The sequence below is a fragment of the Capsicum annuum genome, chromosome 1 (genome assembly GCF_002878395.1).
Source record: "Capsicum annuum cultivar UCD-10X-F1 chromosome 1, UCD10Xv1.1, whole genome shotgun sequence".
Classification (NCBI taxonomy): Eukaryota; Viridiplantae; Streptophyta; class Magnoliopsida; order Solanales; family Solanaceae; genus Capsicum; species Capsicum annuum.
Window position 1 is genome coordinate 216968830 of NC_061111.1, and position 18177 is coordinate 216987006.

An 18177-nucleotide genomic window follows, 5' to 3' on the forward strand; every position below is an offset into this window, starting at 1 on the left:
GTTTTTCTTTTTCCTCTTAGTTTTTATTTGTCAATATTTATATGCAAATTAAATGATACTTACCTTTTTATTTGTTTATTTTATTTTTATTTTTAGTTTATTTTAAAAATAATATTTCTTTTGTTTTTAGATAATTTTAATTTCAAATTTCTACCTGACATATTTAAAATATTTTGAATTCTACATATTTTTAATTTAAAATCAAAAGATTTAAAGTCCTTTTTACTTTTTTCACTATGCAAAAGAATTATCAAACAAATAAATTTAAACGAAAATATTATTTTCATCAGTTAAATGCATGAGTGATAACTCAACTTACAATAATTGATCATAAAAATCGCTCAACTTTATTTTGTGTTTCAAAAGTCATTTTGTTTTGTTTGGTTTGTTGCTGTAATTATTGTAACTGAAACACAATTTTCGATATATGTTTAATGATGTAATAGTTTTAAATTTTCAAGAAAAGTTATTGTAAAAAATAAAATCAATATTCAGATTTATTTAGGACCAATCCAATTCTTGACCAATCTCCTTAAAATAATTTTACTATACAGGAGATTATCTTAATAATTAAAAAAAATATGATTGTTCTTCAATTTCTAACATTCTAAATATTATAAACGTCCTTAATAATATTGAACCATAATAAACAATATTATATAAACTCAATTAAAAAAGAAAAAGCAGATTCATCACCTCTGAAATTCAATTTTAATTTTTGATATTCAAATTTTTTAACACCAATAAAAAGGAAAATATAATAAAAAAATAAAAATTATTATCATAGTTGAATAGTCAATTTTTTTTCTTTTAACAAATATGCACAAATAAGAGCTTGGATGGAAAAAAAGGAATCATTCTACTTAGCACCTAAACAGGAGGAAGAAAACAATTTGAGAAAAAAGACAAAGAAAGAAAAAAAAATAGTAAACAAAAAAGTAACTAAGAAAAGGAGTTAATAATGATTTGACAAAAAAAAGTTAATGGCGGAAAAAGTAAAAGAAATGAATGAATATAGGAATTGCTCTGGGACTCAAAAAGTCAATTTGTCAAAATATTTAAAGTCTCATACAATTATTACGTGACATATGAGACTTGAATTAAATTTTTTTCTTTTTAGAGTTGTCCTTAAAAATATTTTGTATATAAATTCACCACTTTATCTTTATAGATTGAGCTTAATTTTAAATTTGTCATTGGTTGTTTCAAAGCTCTCTCTTCTAGGTAGTAGAATAATATAATATAATATATATATATATATATATAACAAATCTTGTCCAGCACACCAGAACACTAATTTAACAATATTGGAAGGAATTCCTAAATTCACGTGGAGAAAAGTAATTTTTTATTTAGATATTTGAAATTAAATGTGCACTTAGGGTGTGTTTGGTGTGGTAAAAAAATATTTTTTGAAAATATTTTTTTATTTATTTTATTTAATTGGATAAAATTTTTAAAAAATATGACTTTCTTAATGGATGCAGGAAAAACAAGTTTTATAGTTGACATTATATATTTATTGTATCCTTCTATCCACCCAACGTCTCCAACCCCTATTACTTGACCATCTCAACCCGGAGGCCACACCGTGTCCTCCCACATCTATTGGTTTTTGTTAATTGTCACATTAAATGTTCTTGAGATAACATTTTTTTTTCTTACTTATTAAATACTAAAAAGAAAGTAAAAACTCAACTTATTTAACGGACACCCTTATCGATGTGAGGTCACTTAGGCGACAATAATTATCTCTTTCTTTCACCTAATTTACACTAACTAATTAGGGTAATTAACCAAGTGTCCAAGCTTAGTGACCTGTTCTTCTTTATATATACTGCATTTCTTCTTATAGCACATACGACACTCACATCTTTAGCTTTCCTTCTTCCATTTCAAGAGAAGAGTGATCTATTACAGCATCAATAATGGAGGACAAAAATTGTTCACGTGGCCGATATCTTCGAATTATAATAACACTATTCTTCTTCTTGCTCAGTACTTCACAGTTCACCATGGCTGGTACTCATGTCAAGTATCTTCCTGGATTTGATGGACCACTTCCTTTTCACCTTGAAACTGGGTACGTGCTTCACTCTTTTTCCTTGTATCAATCAAGTCGTCTTACTTTATGTTTTAGTCTATTTCAACCTGACAATGGAGTTACCATCGGAGAAATCAACTCCTCAGTTGCATGGCGGATGATTTGAAAGCTTATTTGTTGTTGCAAGTAAACTTATTAATTTGATAATATTGTAAAAAGATGCACTTAAGTTATTAGGATAAAATAATCTAATGTGTTGTCTCTGATTCATGTATGTCAGGTATATAGGAATTGGCCAGTCAGAAGAAGTGCAACTATTCTACTATTTTATAAAATCAGAGTCAGATCCGCAAGTTGACCCTCTTGTTCTTTGGCTCGTCGGAGGCCCTGGCTGCTCTGGATTGTATGCAATTGCCAATGAAATTGGTAATGAACAGCTTTCACTTCTTCAACATACTCTATACTCTCTATATTTTTGTTATTGCCCACGTACGATTGGTTTTCTGAAGGCATAATAATCTCGATATAAAATGAAGGATCATTTTATTCTGCGTTTGGTTGAAAGTATAAGTTAACCCTGGAATTATTTATCCCATGATTTATACCTTAGTGATACGATAAGTTATTCATATGCATGGTGATCTGAAGATAGTTACTCTAAAGATAATTAATTTCGAGATAACTTATTCCCAACCAAATGACCCCTAACTGTTATAGTTTGAGTTTAGAGGGAGGTTTATGGTGAGATATTGATTCAAAGGTGGATGGAGCTTTCGCTTAGCGGCTCCATGTGCATCTTACCTCAGTAGTTCTATGTAGATTATGAATTTATATATAAAAATCTATTAAAGTTGTAATAAATAGTAAATGTGGATCCATACTTTAAAAAAGCAATTCAAATCCAAAAACCTTAAAAGGTTGAAACCTACAAAATTAATAGATATTTTTATTCAACAACTCTACAAAATAGCAGTACCACAACATTTTAAGGTAACCTAGCTATAACAAACAAGATAAGTGGCCCCAGAAAAAAAAAGACTCGTGAAAATAACAAAAATACATCGATAAATTGAAATCACACACACACATATTTGGAATTTTCTCACAAAACATAGGTCATAGCCTCTTAGGTTGTTAAAAAGACAATGAAGTTTTAGTTCCATTAGACAGCACATGTTATTACTCTGGAAGGTTTAATTTGTGCCTTCCATATTTTCCTAACACATCTCATTTCCCCCTTACTCTCACGGTCACCAATAGGCTCTTTTCCGGACACCGGCATAGTAATAGCATTAGTGCATCGGATTGCCCTTTCTCATGGTCCCCATTCTAACCGCTCCACACCCTAACTCTACCCTGACATTTCATAGTATATATATTTAATACTATTTATCTAGATCATATACAAATATTTTTAAAATAATATGTTTTACTTACTTATCAAACACAAAAAAAGTAAACTTATTTTAAAAAACATTTTCCTTTATGCGGAACATTATATTCTCTTATACTTTTATTATTTTTCTCTTGGAGGACCTGTACGTCTTGACAGCAGAGAGTACAATGGAAGCTTGCCAACTCTCTCCTACAATCAATATGCATACACGAAGGTGAGTATAAACGAGCATATGTATATTTAGAAACTTCCAATGTATGAATAATTAGATATACATAATTATTTATAAATTTTAATACAAACTTTAATATATTGAAAATAAAAATTTTTGTTCATGATGATGAATCAGGTGGCAAATATTATATTTATTGATTCACCTGTGGGAACTGGATTCTCCTATTCACAAACTAAAAATGGAAGACATACAGACACTCACTTAGCAGCTGAACAAGCTTACCAATTTCTTCGAAAGGTACAACATTTTTATTTTGTTGAAATCTTGAGATTCTTTTTGGGTTCTTGAATTGAAAATAAAATTGTAAATCTATCCCTATTGATATTTTAGAAAAAGAAATTATAACTAGACATCTATTTTAGTTGTATGGATGGATGGAATACTATTATGCAAATTCTAAAAAGAATATATATAAGCTAATAATTTATGATAAGTACATTAATTTTCATATTTTAAAAAAAAAGAAACGGATTGATCATGTTGGGTGAATTGACTAGACTCAAGTCACTCATTTATTTAATTTATGTTTTCTAAAAATAAGAGCATATATATAGTTGATGTGCAATGTTAGTATTATAATTCATTTAATTATATTTCATTTGATAACTCTCAGTGGTTGGTTGAAAATCCCCAATACCAATCAAATCCATTTTACGTAGGAGGAGACTCATATGGTGGAATTTTTGTGCCAATTACCACTCGAGTGATATCAGATGGTAAGACTCCCAATTTTTTTTTAAAGTTACCATAAAGTATATTTTTGTAGACACTTTCTTTTAAAATGTGTTTTGTAACTAGCTGAAAAAGGATTAGGTGAATTCGTGATTATTCAACTAAATTTGATATATTATTTTCATAATTTTTGAAATATGTCTATTATTATCTGAAATAACTATGATCAAAATAAATTGATGGTGCACTCATTGAGAACTGGTCTTAAATCTTAACTTCTTCAGATTAAGAGCTCAAATTTCACTTATTGCTCTCAGTTCCCTTATATAAGTTTTTACTACGCTAATATATTTTAGAAGTTGGAACACTTTTAAGTTTTTCCATCTTTATATCTATTGTCTAATTCTAATTATTTCTAAACAGAAAATCCCAAATTAATTTTATTGCTCTAAAACCAAAATTAATAAATTACCATTATAAAAACCAACTGACATCTTGTGCTTATCTTAAAATAAAAAATAATGATACACCCATCATTTTCAAATTTTAAATTTGCTTCTGTCTGTAATAACTCCCTCTCAACTTGAAATAAAAAAGTATATCGATCTCACCCACCCAAAAAATATATATATTAATCTCACATCCATCATACTTAGCATACATAAAGCGAAGATTCTCATTGACTGCTTTCAACTTTTGTCGAGTTGGTTGAAGACGCACCGATATCTTAATTTATAATTATGATTTTCATTTTTTGATACTTAAAAATTGACTTTACAATTATGTTTACATACTTAAATATTAACGGAGGAAAGCTGGTGAAAAATTTAAAACATTATTGTTGGGTTTTTAAAAGATTGAACTCGTGAATAAATTTGTGATTTGTTGATATTTTTAAAAAAATTGATAATTGAGGTTCATTGGAATTTCATTTTGAAATTGTCGTTGAAACTTGAAGCTATTTAATGAAGATCTAACTCTTATTGGATGGAACTTCGTGAGTTGAAGTTAGGAGGAGAAGAAAAATTTTATATAAATTTGTAAGTATAATAAAATATAATTTTATATAATAATATAAAAGTGTGTTTAAATATCGTTTATACACTAACACTTATATACAAAATGCTGATACATTATTTACATTAAGTGTATAATATTGTACGTGAACAAACATTGTTATTGTCCGTTAAGAATGGCTAAATGAGTGCAGCAAATGTATCCCATGATGGACAGGGCACTATGAAAGAGTCCGATAGGGTAGCATCGAAAAATTACCCAAGTTAAAATTTTTCCTTTCAATTTGAACTAAGAGGAGACAAGCAAACCAAGCAAAATAAAGTAATATGACAACAAATAAATTACCACACAAATGCGATAGTACAAAAATAAAGGCAATCATACAAGACACCAAATTTACGTGGAAAATCCTTCGGTGTGAAGAGTAAAAACCACGGGACCAAACCTCCACTATAATCACCAAATAGTTACAATATTGTTCTCTAAAATGGCCACAAAACAAGTGTCAAACAACAAGAAACAATACATAAACCAGAACACCAAACACTAGAGAAATAAAGGAGTGAAAGCACAAAAAATGCAGCTACTGTTCAGGAATGAAGAACAAGAGATACAGGCCACCAAATTAAGCTTCGTCAGTTCCTAATCAAAGTTTGAGATGAGAGGAACAAGCATTCCAAAAATCAGCTCAATCGGGCAAGAAACGAAACGGGAATCACAATTTAAAGTTGACAGCTATGACTGAAATTTAGGTGCTAAAATCAACTTTTGTTTTTCTCTCTTTTGGTGCTGAAAACTCTCTTTTGTGATGGTGAATAAGACCTAAAAATATCAATATATATGCCCCATAGTAATCGGCCTATGGGCAAAAGTAGGTTGGTCCAAATTGGGCTTCATTTATCCACATAGGAAAGGAAAAAGACATAATAATCCAACAATTCTACCCCTCCTAACTATGTGGAGGAGACTGCCATCCCGGCGATCATGCAACAATCTTCAAAATTACCTCTTGGCAAAGCTTTAGTCATCATATCAGAACCATTATCATCTATATGAATCTTCTCAAGTTCAAGCAACTTAGAATCCAACACATCCTGAATCCAATGGTATCTCACATCAATGTGTTTAGATCGACCATGAAATGTAGAATTCTTGCCAAGATGTATGGGACTTTGACTGCCGCAATGAAGCACATACCTCTCTTGAGCACAATCAAGTTCCCCCAAGAATCTCTTCATCCAAAATAATTTTTTACAAGCTTCAACGACAACAATAAGCTCAGTTTTTGTAGTAGATAGAGCAACACATTTTTGCAACCTAGATTGCCAAGACACAGCTCCCCCTACAAAAGTAACCAAATACCCTAAAGTGGACTTGCGAGTATCAACATCACTGGTCATATCTGAATCAGTATAACCACAAAGAATAGGATTCCCTGTACCAAAACACAAACTCAGACTAGAAGTAACACAAAGATATCTCATAATCCACTTCACAATATTTCAATGTTCTCTTCCCGAATTAGAAAGAAAACGACTAACAAAACCAACAACATGATCAATATCCGGTCTTGTGAAAACCATTGCATACATCAAACTACCAACAGCTGAAGCATAAGAAACTTTCTTCATATCTTCCTTCTCATCATCACTGGAAGGACACTGCTTCGTGCTCAACTTGAAGTGCATAGCTAAAGGTGTACTGATAACCTTAGCCTTGTTTATTTAAACCTTCGAAGTACTTTCTGAATGTACTTCTCTTGTGATAACCACAACTTCTTGGCCTTTCTGTCATGGACAATCTACATGCCAAGAATCTGCTTTGCTGGTCCTAAGTCTTTCATTAAAAAGACTTACTCAACTCTTGCTTCAACTTTTGAATCCTGCAAGCATTATGACCAACAAGAAGCATGTCATCAACATAAAGCAACATAATAATAAAGTCATCATCAGAGAATTTTCGCACAAAAACACAATGGTCTGAAGTAGTTTTCTTGAAGCCCTGCTGATTCATAAAGAAACCAAACTTCTTGTACCACTGCCTAGGAGCTTGTTTCAAACCATACAAGCTCTTCTTCAATTTGCAAACATAATTCTCTTTTCCCTTGACTTCAAAACCTTCGGGTTGCTCCATATAAATTTCTTCATTTAAGTCACCATGGAGAAAAGCAGTTTTAATATCCATTGCTCAACCTCTAAATCCAGACTTGCAGCTAAGCCTAAAACCACACGAATGGATGACATCTTCACAACTGGAGAGAATATCTTATCAAAATCAACTCCCTTTTTCTGGTTAAATCCCTTCACAACCAATTTAGTCTTGTACCGTGGAAATGGGTTACCATCTTCATGCTTCATCCGACAAACCCACTTGTTTTTCAAAGATTTTCTGTCTTTAGGCAGCTTAACCAAATCAAAGGTATGATTATCATGAAAATATTTAATTTCATCTTTCATAACATCAAACCACTTTTCTTTTTCTTCACTTTTCATGGCCTCATCAAGACTCTCAAGTTCTCCCCCGTCAGTCAAGAGTACATACTCATTGGGAGAATAACGAGATGAAGATATTCTCTCTAGTAGATCATTTGAGAGAACTCTTTGGAACATCAACAACTGGTTGCTGATCAACCATATCAACTTGCACTGGAGCATTAACAACATCATGCTGGTCATTCTGAACATGATCATCATCTTCATTATCAACTTGATTTTCATCATCATGAAAATTTTCTTCGGGAGTAGTAGTCAAAGGAACTGGATCAACATCAACTAGACTCTCACTACTCTGAGAATCAACCTTCTCAACTTTGTCAAAATCTTCAATTGTTTGGTCTTCAAAAAATACAACATCACGGCTTCTAACAAGTTTCTTCTCAACTGGATCATAGAAATGATAGCCAAATTCATCTTGACCATAACCAATGAAGATACACTGCCTAGTTTTAATATCTAACTTTGATCTTTCATTCTTAGGAACATGCACAAAAGCTTTACACCCAAAGACTCTAAGATGATCATAAGAAACATTCTTACCAGACCAAACTCTGTCAGGGACATCACCATCCAAAGTAACAGTAGGGAATAGATTGATAATATAAGCAACAGTATTAAGTGCTTCTACCCAAAAGAAATATGGTAGCTTAGCATCTGAAAGCATACATCTAACCCTCTCAACTAGAGTTCTGTTCATCCTCTTTTCTAAACCATTCAACTGAGGAGTTTTTGGAGGAGTTTTCTGATGCCGAATACCCTCCTCTCTGCAATATCTATCAAAAAGACCAATATACTCACCACCATTATCTGAACGGATGTATTTCAATTTCTTCCCTGTCTGTCTCTCAACCAAGACCTGAAAATCTTTAAACACATCAAGTACTTGATCCTTGGACTTTAAAAGAAATACCCAGAGTTTGCGAGAATGATCATCAATAAAAGTCACAAAGTAAAGTGCACCACCATAAGACCTTACTTTAAAAGGACCACACAAATCAGAATACACCAACTCCAGTAAATCAAGCTTTCTTGAAGGCGGATGACTCTGAAAAGAAACTATTTTCAGTTTACCGGTTAAGCAATGTACACACTTCTTCAACTTTGCTTATTTCACTTCAGAAAGCAAATTTTTCTTAGCAAACTATCAATCCCCTTCTCACTCATATGACTCAACCTTCTATGCCACAACTCTGATGAAGTATCATTCTCTGCCAAGTTTATCAAGCCTCTAGAAGTAGAGCCCTGAAATACGTACAAGTTAGACAACTTGTCACCTCGATCCACAATCATCGAACCTCTAGTAAGCTTTCACTGGCCAGCACCAAGGGTGTTAGCATAACCCTCATCACTAAGGCTCCCTACAGAAATCAAATTCAAGCGAACATCTAAAGTATGCTTGACATTATTGAGAACTAGTTTGGAACCATTGTTACTTTCCAAACAAACAGTGCCAATGTCAAGTACTTTAACTTCTTCATTATTGTCCATTTTCAACATTCCAAAATTACCTGGAGTATAAGAAGAAAATAATTCCTTCTTTGGCGTAACATGAGAAGTAGCACCAGAATCCAAAAATCAACTAGGCTCATCACGAACAAGATTGATGGCATTCTTACCACAAGCAACAAGAAGATCATCATTAGCAACAACTGCAACACGATTTTCACTATCACTTTCGTTCTTTTATCATCTCATATTTCTCTTATGCTTGTAACAATATTTTGATAATATGTCATTTTTTGTTGCAATAGTCACATGTAACATTCTTCAATTTGAACCTTGACTTGCTTCTAGTTTTATCTATATCATTCGGATCTCTGGACTTATTTCTCCCCCTCTCTTCAGTAACCAAAATATCAGAGCGTGAAGATGAAAAAGATGAAAAAGATGAGGCATGAGATCTTCTTATCTCTTCATTCAAGACACCACTCTTAACATATTCCATAGTTATAATACCACCGGGAGCAAAATTAGTCAAAGAAACTCGAAGAGTCTCCCAAGAGTCTGGCAGAGTATTAAGAAGTCAAAGTCCCTGAATTTCTGTATCGAACTTTACACCCATTTCGGACAGCTGGTCAAGGACACCCTAAAAATCATTTATATGATCAGAAATAGGAATGCCCTCTTTATACCTGATATTCATCAATAGCTTAAGCAGGACCAACTTGTTATTGTGAGTCTTCGAAGTATAAAGTTTCTCGAGCTTGTCCCACAAACTTCTGGCATGTGTCTCATTCACAGTATGATTTCTAACATTATCTTCAACCTATTGTCTGATATAACCACAAAACTGTAAGTGCTCAAACTCCCAATCCTCATCTGTCATGGATTGAGGTTTAGTAGACGCAAACACAGGTAGATATATTTTCTTGACAAATAGAAGATCTTTCATCTTGCCTTTCTAAGTATGATAGTTACTACCATTCAAACATATCATCTTGCTTATATTTACCTCCGTCATTCAAATCAACAACCAACGCTTTGATACCACTTTGTAGAGAAAGACAGGGGCACTATGAAAGAGCCCGATAAGGTAGCAGCGGAAGAATACCCAAGTCTAAACTTTCCCTTCCAATTTGAACTAAGAGGAGACAAGCAAACCAAGCAAAATAAAGTAATATGACAGAAAATGAATTACCACACAAATGCGATAGGGCAAGAATAAAGGTAATCACACAAGACATGAAATTTACATGAAAAATTCTTCGGCGTGAAGAGTAAAAATCACGGGACCAAACATCTCCTATAATCACCAAATAATTACAATATTGTTCTCCAAAATGGCCACAAAACAAGTTTCAAACAACAAGAAACAATACATAAACCATAGCGCCAAACACTAGAGAAAAAGGAGTAAAAACATCAAAAACGCAGCTACTGTTCGGGAATGAATAACAGGAGCTACAGGCCACCAAATCAAGCTCCGTCAGTTCCTAATCAAATATTGAGATGAGAGGAACAAGAAGTCCAAAAATCAGCTCAGTCGGACAAGAAACGAAGCAGGAATCGCAATTTGAAGTTGATAGTTGTGGCTGGAATTTAGGTGCAAAAATCAGCTTTTGTTTTTCTCTCTTTGGCTACTGAAAACTCTCTTTTGTGATGGTGAATAAGACTTAAAAAAATCAATATATATACCCCATAATAATGGATCTATGAGCAAAAGTGGATTGATTCAAATTGAACTTCATTTATCCACATAGGAAGGGAAAAAGACTCAATAATCCAAGAGAGGCCTGATTTCCCTACCAACACCTTGTCAGTCAAGCTTGTCACATTAAATTTGCCTAATATAATTTACATCTCTGTAATTTCCGAGCATTTATAGATGAGCAAATTTTATCCCATGTACATCCAAAAAATAATGACGGCGAATTGTCCTAAAAATTACAAATGAGAAAAACATGCAAATGCCGTATTAAGTTTGAATATTTAAGAAAATTTCCTTTTCAAAATGCAGGTATTGAGGCAGGACTAGAGCCACGGGTGAATCTCAAGGTTCGTGTATTAGTTGCCATTTTATTTAGAAATTAAATATTTATAGTCCTTTAATAATTATGAAAACCTTTAATTTTTTATTTTTTTTGGTTAAAATAAAAAGAAAAAATAGATAAAGTAGCATATTTAAGTATTAAATTACAAAAAAATAACAATACTTTTATCAAATTATATTTTGTAGCATATGTATTTGTATGTATTTATATTTTTATAGTAACAGTTTGCAAAAATACAAAAAACATATCGATCATAATAATAGTAAAAATCATATGTATTTATATTTTTATAGCAACAGTTTATAAAAATATAAAATACTGCTTGCTATATTATGTAATTATGAAACTGTTGTTATGAAACTCATAATTAAAGAGATAAATATGCTATTTTTGAATTTTGCACACCTTTAATTACTTGTACATAGGACGTCTAAAACATTTCTTCTGGTGATAACTTCTACTTACACCATATCTTTAAAAGCTACTATCTTTCTCCTCAAATTATTAATTATCTATTATGATTTTTAAAAATAATTATCTTAAATTATTTATTATAATTTTAAAACTTTAAGATATAATTAATTATTTTATTTTCAGTCCAACCTTTAATTGTAATTATTTTGAAAAACTACAAACACTTCAATTATGTAATGATAACAACGCATAAATAGAATTTTTTTTTCTGACATATGCATATACTATATATATATATTACATTGTTTTGCACTGTCTGTTAATCAATAAATAATACAATATTATTTACATTGTCCTCCAAATGATGGTAGGGTTACTTCCTTGGAAATCCGCTGACATTTATCTACGGCGAAGACAACTACAAGATTTCTTTTGCACATGGAATGTCTCTCATATCTGACGAACTCTATGAGGTCAATTATTTGTCACTAAATAGCTCGTATTTAATAATTTTTTAAATTATATTTTTCGTCTTATTTTATTCGTCCCAAATTAAAATGATACAATTATTAAAAAAAATAATAAATAACATAGCTAGTTTATCATAATACCCCTATTAAATGATGTTTACATTTTAATTTAAAGAAAAAGTAATTAATGCAAAGGATAAAATATGAAAAAAAAATTATCTTGTCTTGATAAGTAAAAAAAGATAAATAAAATGGGACATTAAATTAGAAAATTTAGGACGGATAAAATGGAACGGAGGAAGTAATTTATAGCTAACCTATTGTTAAATAGATTTAGTAACAAATTTTATTATTTAGCCATAAAATTTATTTGCCGTTAATTCTTGTTATTTTAGCAGTTCGAATAAATTTGAATTCACTAAGAGTAAATTCAGTAAAAGGTATAAGAGTATAAAGTGCTCGATTATGATTGAATGATCTCTATTTCAGAGACTTGGTAGAATCTAAAATTCTAATTAAGCGTAGAGATTGAGATCCCAATCATTCCCATCTCATATGTGGTTGGGTGGTCTATTCTAACATTTTAGTACTAGTACAGACTAATTCAAATTCACCTTGAGTAAATTAAATCCATTAAGGGGATAAAGAACTCGATCCCAAATTAATGATCTCTATTTTCGAAATTCTATAAAACCTAAAACTCCATCCGTTCCAAACTATTCATTTCAAATTTTTTAATTTGATTTCTTATTTTACTTGTCTTTTTTTATTAATCAAGAAGAGACAATTTTTTTTCATGGTTTATCCTTTACATTAATTATTTTTTTCTTTAAATTAAAATATGAACACCATTTAATAGAGGTACTATAATAAATTAGTCATGTTATTAATTATTTTTTTAATCAATGTGTCATCTTAATTTGGGACGGATAATTTAGGATGGAGGGAGTAATTAAGAATAGAGAGATTTTAATCATCTCACCTCATATGTGGTTGGGTGGTTTATCCTAACATTTCATCATCTTAATACATTTTTACCCTTTAAAGAATAATTAAATGGCTAGCTCACCAGTGTTCTTTTCTCAATAGTCACTGGAAAGATATTGCGGAGGAGAATATCAAGAAATAGATCCCAAAAACACACTTTGCTTGCAGCATGTTCATGCTTTTAATAAGGTAAATCTTTGTGTGTATATCTTTTTCCTCCTATTTTTTCACATGATTTATTTATAACTAAATAAGGTACACCGCTTTCTGCAGTTGTTGACGGGTATATATGAATTCCATGTTTTAGAGCCTGTTTGTGATTCCATCTCGACAGAAGTGCGTAAACATTCTAGTCAAAGAAGATCCCTCGATGAGAAGTTTGAAAAGTTCAAGAGTCCAATCACACTCCCAGGAATGAAATGTCGAGTAAGGCTTTCCAATTAAATTATAAATTTAACTTTTATATACCAAGATGAATTTTTACCCAACTAGCTTAATAAGATCATTAATTTCTAGCATATTCCATATTTTTCTAGTTGCTATTTTATTCGTTTAAGGTTGAAAAATATTTGAACATGATAATTGTGAGGGAAACTTACCTAAGTGTATCCTTCGATCATTTAGTTTATTAATATTCTCAAAGTATACGCTAGAAATATGCTTTAGATGTATACGTTGTGTAGCGATATGTATATGCATCTATAGCATACGTGTATTATATGTATGTATATATATGATATTATTTGGCTTAATTTATATATTACCTATTGCATGGGTACTATTCTGTAAGCTAGATGTACAAATAGTATTTGACCGTAATTTTTCCATAATTGTATTTGACATGCTATAATTTCCTCTGTTAGTTACACACCAAGTGGTCAGTTTGTGTTCTTGAATTAGGAGTTTTCCCACTTTTTTAAAAATTAGACTCATTGTGGGAATACTAGGTTTGATATTTGAAGTAATTGGAGTCATTTTGTAGGATGTGTTGCAGTAATGTTGGTATTATATATTTACTATCTTCTTTGGCCGTGTTTTAAATTTTGTATAACTGATATATGTATGAGTTATACATTTTATCATTATAAGGTGTATAATTAAAATATAATAACTCATGATATTAGTGCAACCAGAGTTATTTATACATGAATAAGTATGATTAAAAATAAATGCCCTTGAATACACCAAAATAAGAAATGGCTAAGAAATAATTTTAGCATACCTGGTTCTTGCATTACTGACCAAAACATTACTAATTTAGCTTATTCAACATTATTCTTATACACCCTACTAAAATATCCAAATGGGCACTTTTGAACTGCAGAGCACTAATCTAATTTTGAAAAATTTGCCTAACTTCTAAATATAAAATATCATAAACTTGACTATTTGTGTAAACTGACGGTATTTCTTTCTCAATCTATGCTATACTAAGACATACTACTATTGTAGGCTCATTGGTGGCACCTTTCTGAAAAATGGGTTAACGACGATGCTGTTCAAGAGGCCCTTCGTGTTCGAAAGGTATATTTTGGGCTTTTAACATATTTGGTAGCTCTGCTGAAACTAATTATAGCTACTATTCTAGTATATAAAAGTTAAAGTTTATGAAAATTTCCCATTATTTTTCTTAATAGCAACTGGAATATGTAAGATGATATTATTTTAGAACTAAACTGTAATTGTGAAAACAGGGAACTATTGGAATATGGGAGTACTGCAACAATAATTTACCTTTCACAAGAAGTATCAACAACACTATACCATATCATGCATATCTAAGTACGAAAGGTTACAGATCTCTTATTTACAGGTCAGAAGAAAAATACTACTCCCCCGCGGGAAATTATGCTTAATTGTTCGCTTATGAGGCATGATTTTTTGTCCCCCAAAATTTTCTGTCTTAAAGTTTTATTCTTGAAAGTTTGTAGTCTTGAATTTTTATCCCATCTAAATAAGTTCTAACGTTTGCTTATAAGGCAGAACTTTTATTTAGTTGTGCAGGTTCATTATCTAGAAATTTTATAAATATCTGTCTAATGGGCAAGCGTTAGAACGTCTCTCTTAGGAGCAACATATCTAAGGTTTAACTATTACCTATAATAAGGCAAAAATTCTGGTCAACTGTGAAAGTTCAGTGTCTTGAAAAGACATGAACGTCTACCTTATAGGCAAAAGTTATTCAGTTGGGTCAAAAGAGCAAGACCAACTCTTATGGAGGTCATTTTTATAAAAAAATTTATGGGGGACGAAATATCAATACCAGCCAATTTTAGGGACAAGTCGGAATTTAGCTCCTCCCTCTCTATACCAATTTTTGTGGTATAACTGAAATTTTGAGAATTAATTAAGTTTTTTCTTTGACGGAAATTTTTTATATTTTTTTTGAATATATTAAATTTTTAATTATGGTGATTTATAATACTTTTGCAAACTTTTCAAATATATAAAATTTAAAGTTTCTACATCTATATTCGCAATCAAAATTTAGAAATTTGAATTTCCAAATTTTTAGTTGTGTTAGCTAAATTGAGCCATAAAAAGTAAAAAATCTGCATGCTTTGAAACTTGACATAATTATCTATCATATATAATCAAGAATATAATTAAATGAAAATTATTCTCAACAGTGGTGACCATGACTTAGCTGTGCCATTTCAATCAACTCAAGCATGGATAAAGTCTTTGAACTACTCCATCATTGAGGACTGGAGGCCATGGACATTTGGTGGTCAAATTGCAGGGTAAGTTTACTAACTTTGAAAAAAGTTTGTACCATTTATTATCTAGATTAAACTATGTTAATATACTATGATTAAGTAATAAATTGATGTGGACGTATGTACAAGTTAATAATATATATATATATATATATATATATATATATATATATTAATTTGAATTAAGCACTTGTATCTGTAAGTAATTATTTTTTCAGAATATTTTCAGCATTTAATTTTATTGTGCTTGTTGTATAGGTATACAAAAACTTATTCAAATAGAATGACATATGCTACGGTGAAGGTAAGAATTCTTTAAATTTTTCTCTACCATAATTTCTTCTATGGTGCGTTTGCTGTAAGGGAAAATGTTTTTTAATTTTTTGATGTTTGATTGGTTAATTATTCTTTTTAAGTAAGATAAGTTTCCTTAAAATGAAAAAAAAAACTTTTTAGTATAAATAAGAAAATAAGTTTCTGTAGGGCAAAAGCTGAAAATGACGGCAACAACAACAATAACCCAGTAGCTGAAAATGAGAGGAGTACTAATTTGAAAACCTACTTAAATTTATATATATATTAGAGAAGTATTACTTTAGGGTTGGGCCGGGTGAAGTTTTTAGGAGTTGGCATTTGATTTATTTTGTGTTTTTTTCCTTTTTAAATTACACAAATACACGACTTATGTTTTTAATATTACAAAAAATCTCAACTCCCTAAACATATTACAAAAATTTCAATATATAAACAAAATGCTATATATGTGTCGGCTATGTTATTGTATATTAATAGAGAAAAAGAGTAAAATAATTATAAAAGTCAGAGAGAATGTAATTACTTACAAAAGGGTTGGTATTTATAATATTTAGACTTTTTTTTTGGATGGGTTGGCCCATTCATGTCCAGACTATTTTTCTTTTGATGAGTTGATTAATAAAAGTTCCCAAAATTTAACCGGAAAAAAAAAAGAAAAATAAGTTTCTTAACAGATATTCCACATTAACTATCTCCTACTTACCCTTCAACACGCCCCACCTCCACTCTGGCACCCCCTCTTAGCCGCTGTACCCCGATCCCCTGATCTCCACCCCCATTATTGTTTTTCCATTACATATAAATGTATTTGGAACAAAATTGTCTACTTATCAAATATCAGATGACAAGTAAAAATACCATTTCACCAAACTCACCCTAGCTTTGAAAAATAATTTGGAATACATTAATTTGTTCCCACTGCTTGCAGGGATCAGGTCATACTGCTCCAGAATGGAATCCTGCTGAATGCTTGACTATGTTGAGACGTTGGTTTTATTATAAACCTTTGTAATCAAATTTGATTTTTATTTTCTCATCTCATGTCATTCAGAGATATATTTGTAGACAATAAAATTCATGTCGAGAATAATAATTAAGACAAAAGTATCACATTAATAGTAGTACTTGAATTTACAAATATTGAATGTTATAATTTCTATGAGTTACTTGATTTTTTTCTCAAAAGCAATTTCAAGGGTCTTTAAGTTTGATCTTAAATTTAGCGGACTGAAGTTTAACTTGTACTTGAATTTGAAGGCTTGATTTTGACTTATATTTGAATACAAGAGTGTTTAAGCTTTATCTCGAATCTTCATCTTAATATCTAGAACTTATAAAGAAATGCTCGAGTGTTTGAATGTTTGTAACTTAACTTGCAAAGAAATCTTCGGTATTTGATCCACAAGCACTTTTTAACTTTTCGTTAGAATTTTGATGTCTTTTATAAATTATGAAGACACCCACTTATAGTTCTAGGATGAAAAAATTGAGATAAGGTTAAACTCTTCTCGGTCAATCAGATTTAAGTGACATAGTTATATTTAATTGATCAGAACATGTCTTTTATATACATGACGCATTTTCATTGACCTTTAATTTGGTTAGGCATGTTGTGTCATTTTGATATATGACATGATCATATTGGCTCCTTCGTTTGACTTGCCAGTAGGCATACCATGTTATTTGACATGTGGGAACAAACTGTGCATCTAGAATAAGATGGCATCCTGAGTTTAACTTAGGTTCATCATTTGCAACTCAAATCAATAGACTGTTCCGCTAAAATTAATTTTTAATTAAATTAATATTTTTTAACTTAAATAATTAATTTAATTATTTATTGAACTAATATATCTTGAATTTAATATATTTTAAATTTCTAAACTTATCGAGATATTTAATATTTTAAAAATTAGGCTTG

The 18177-nt window shown here is 30.7% G+C and overlaps 1 protein-coding gene across 1 annotated transcript; it reads left to right on the forward strand.

Annotated features, from left to right (window-relative positions):
- The first annotated feature begins 1786 nt into the window (after nt 1–1786).
- LOC107847640 (serine carboxypeptidase-like 12) lies at nt 1787–17394 on the forward strand. The gene is made up of 14 exons (XM_016692025.2): nt 1787–2083; nt 2325–2470; nt 3578–3654; nt 3790–3912; nt 4289–4391; nt 11317–11354; nt 12136–12237; nt 13324–13410; nt 13495–13647; nt 14674–14745; nt 14916–15034; nt 15852–15965; nt 16200–16245; nt 17185–17394. The coding sequence occupies exons 1-14, from the start codon at nt 1929–1931 to the stop codon at nt 17266–17268; spliced, it is 1419 nt and encodes a 472-aa protein (XP_016547511.2). The 5' UTR covers nt 1787–1928; the 3' UTR covers nt 17269–17394.
- Nucleotides 17395–18177: the final 783 nt, after the last annotated feature.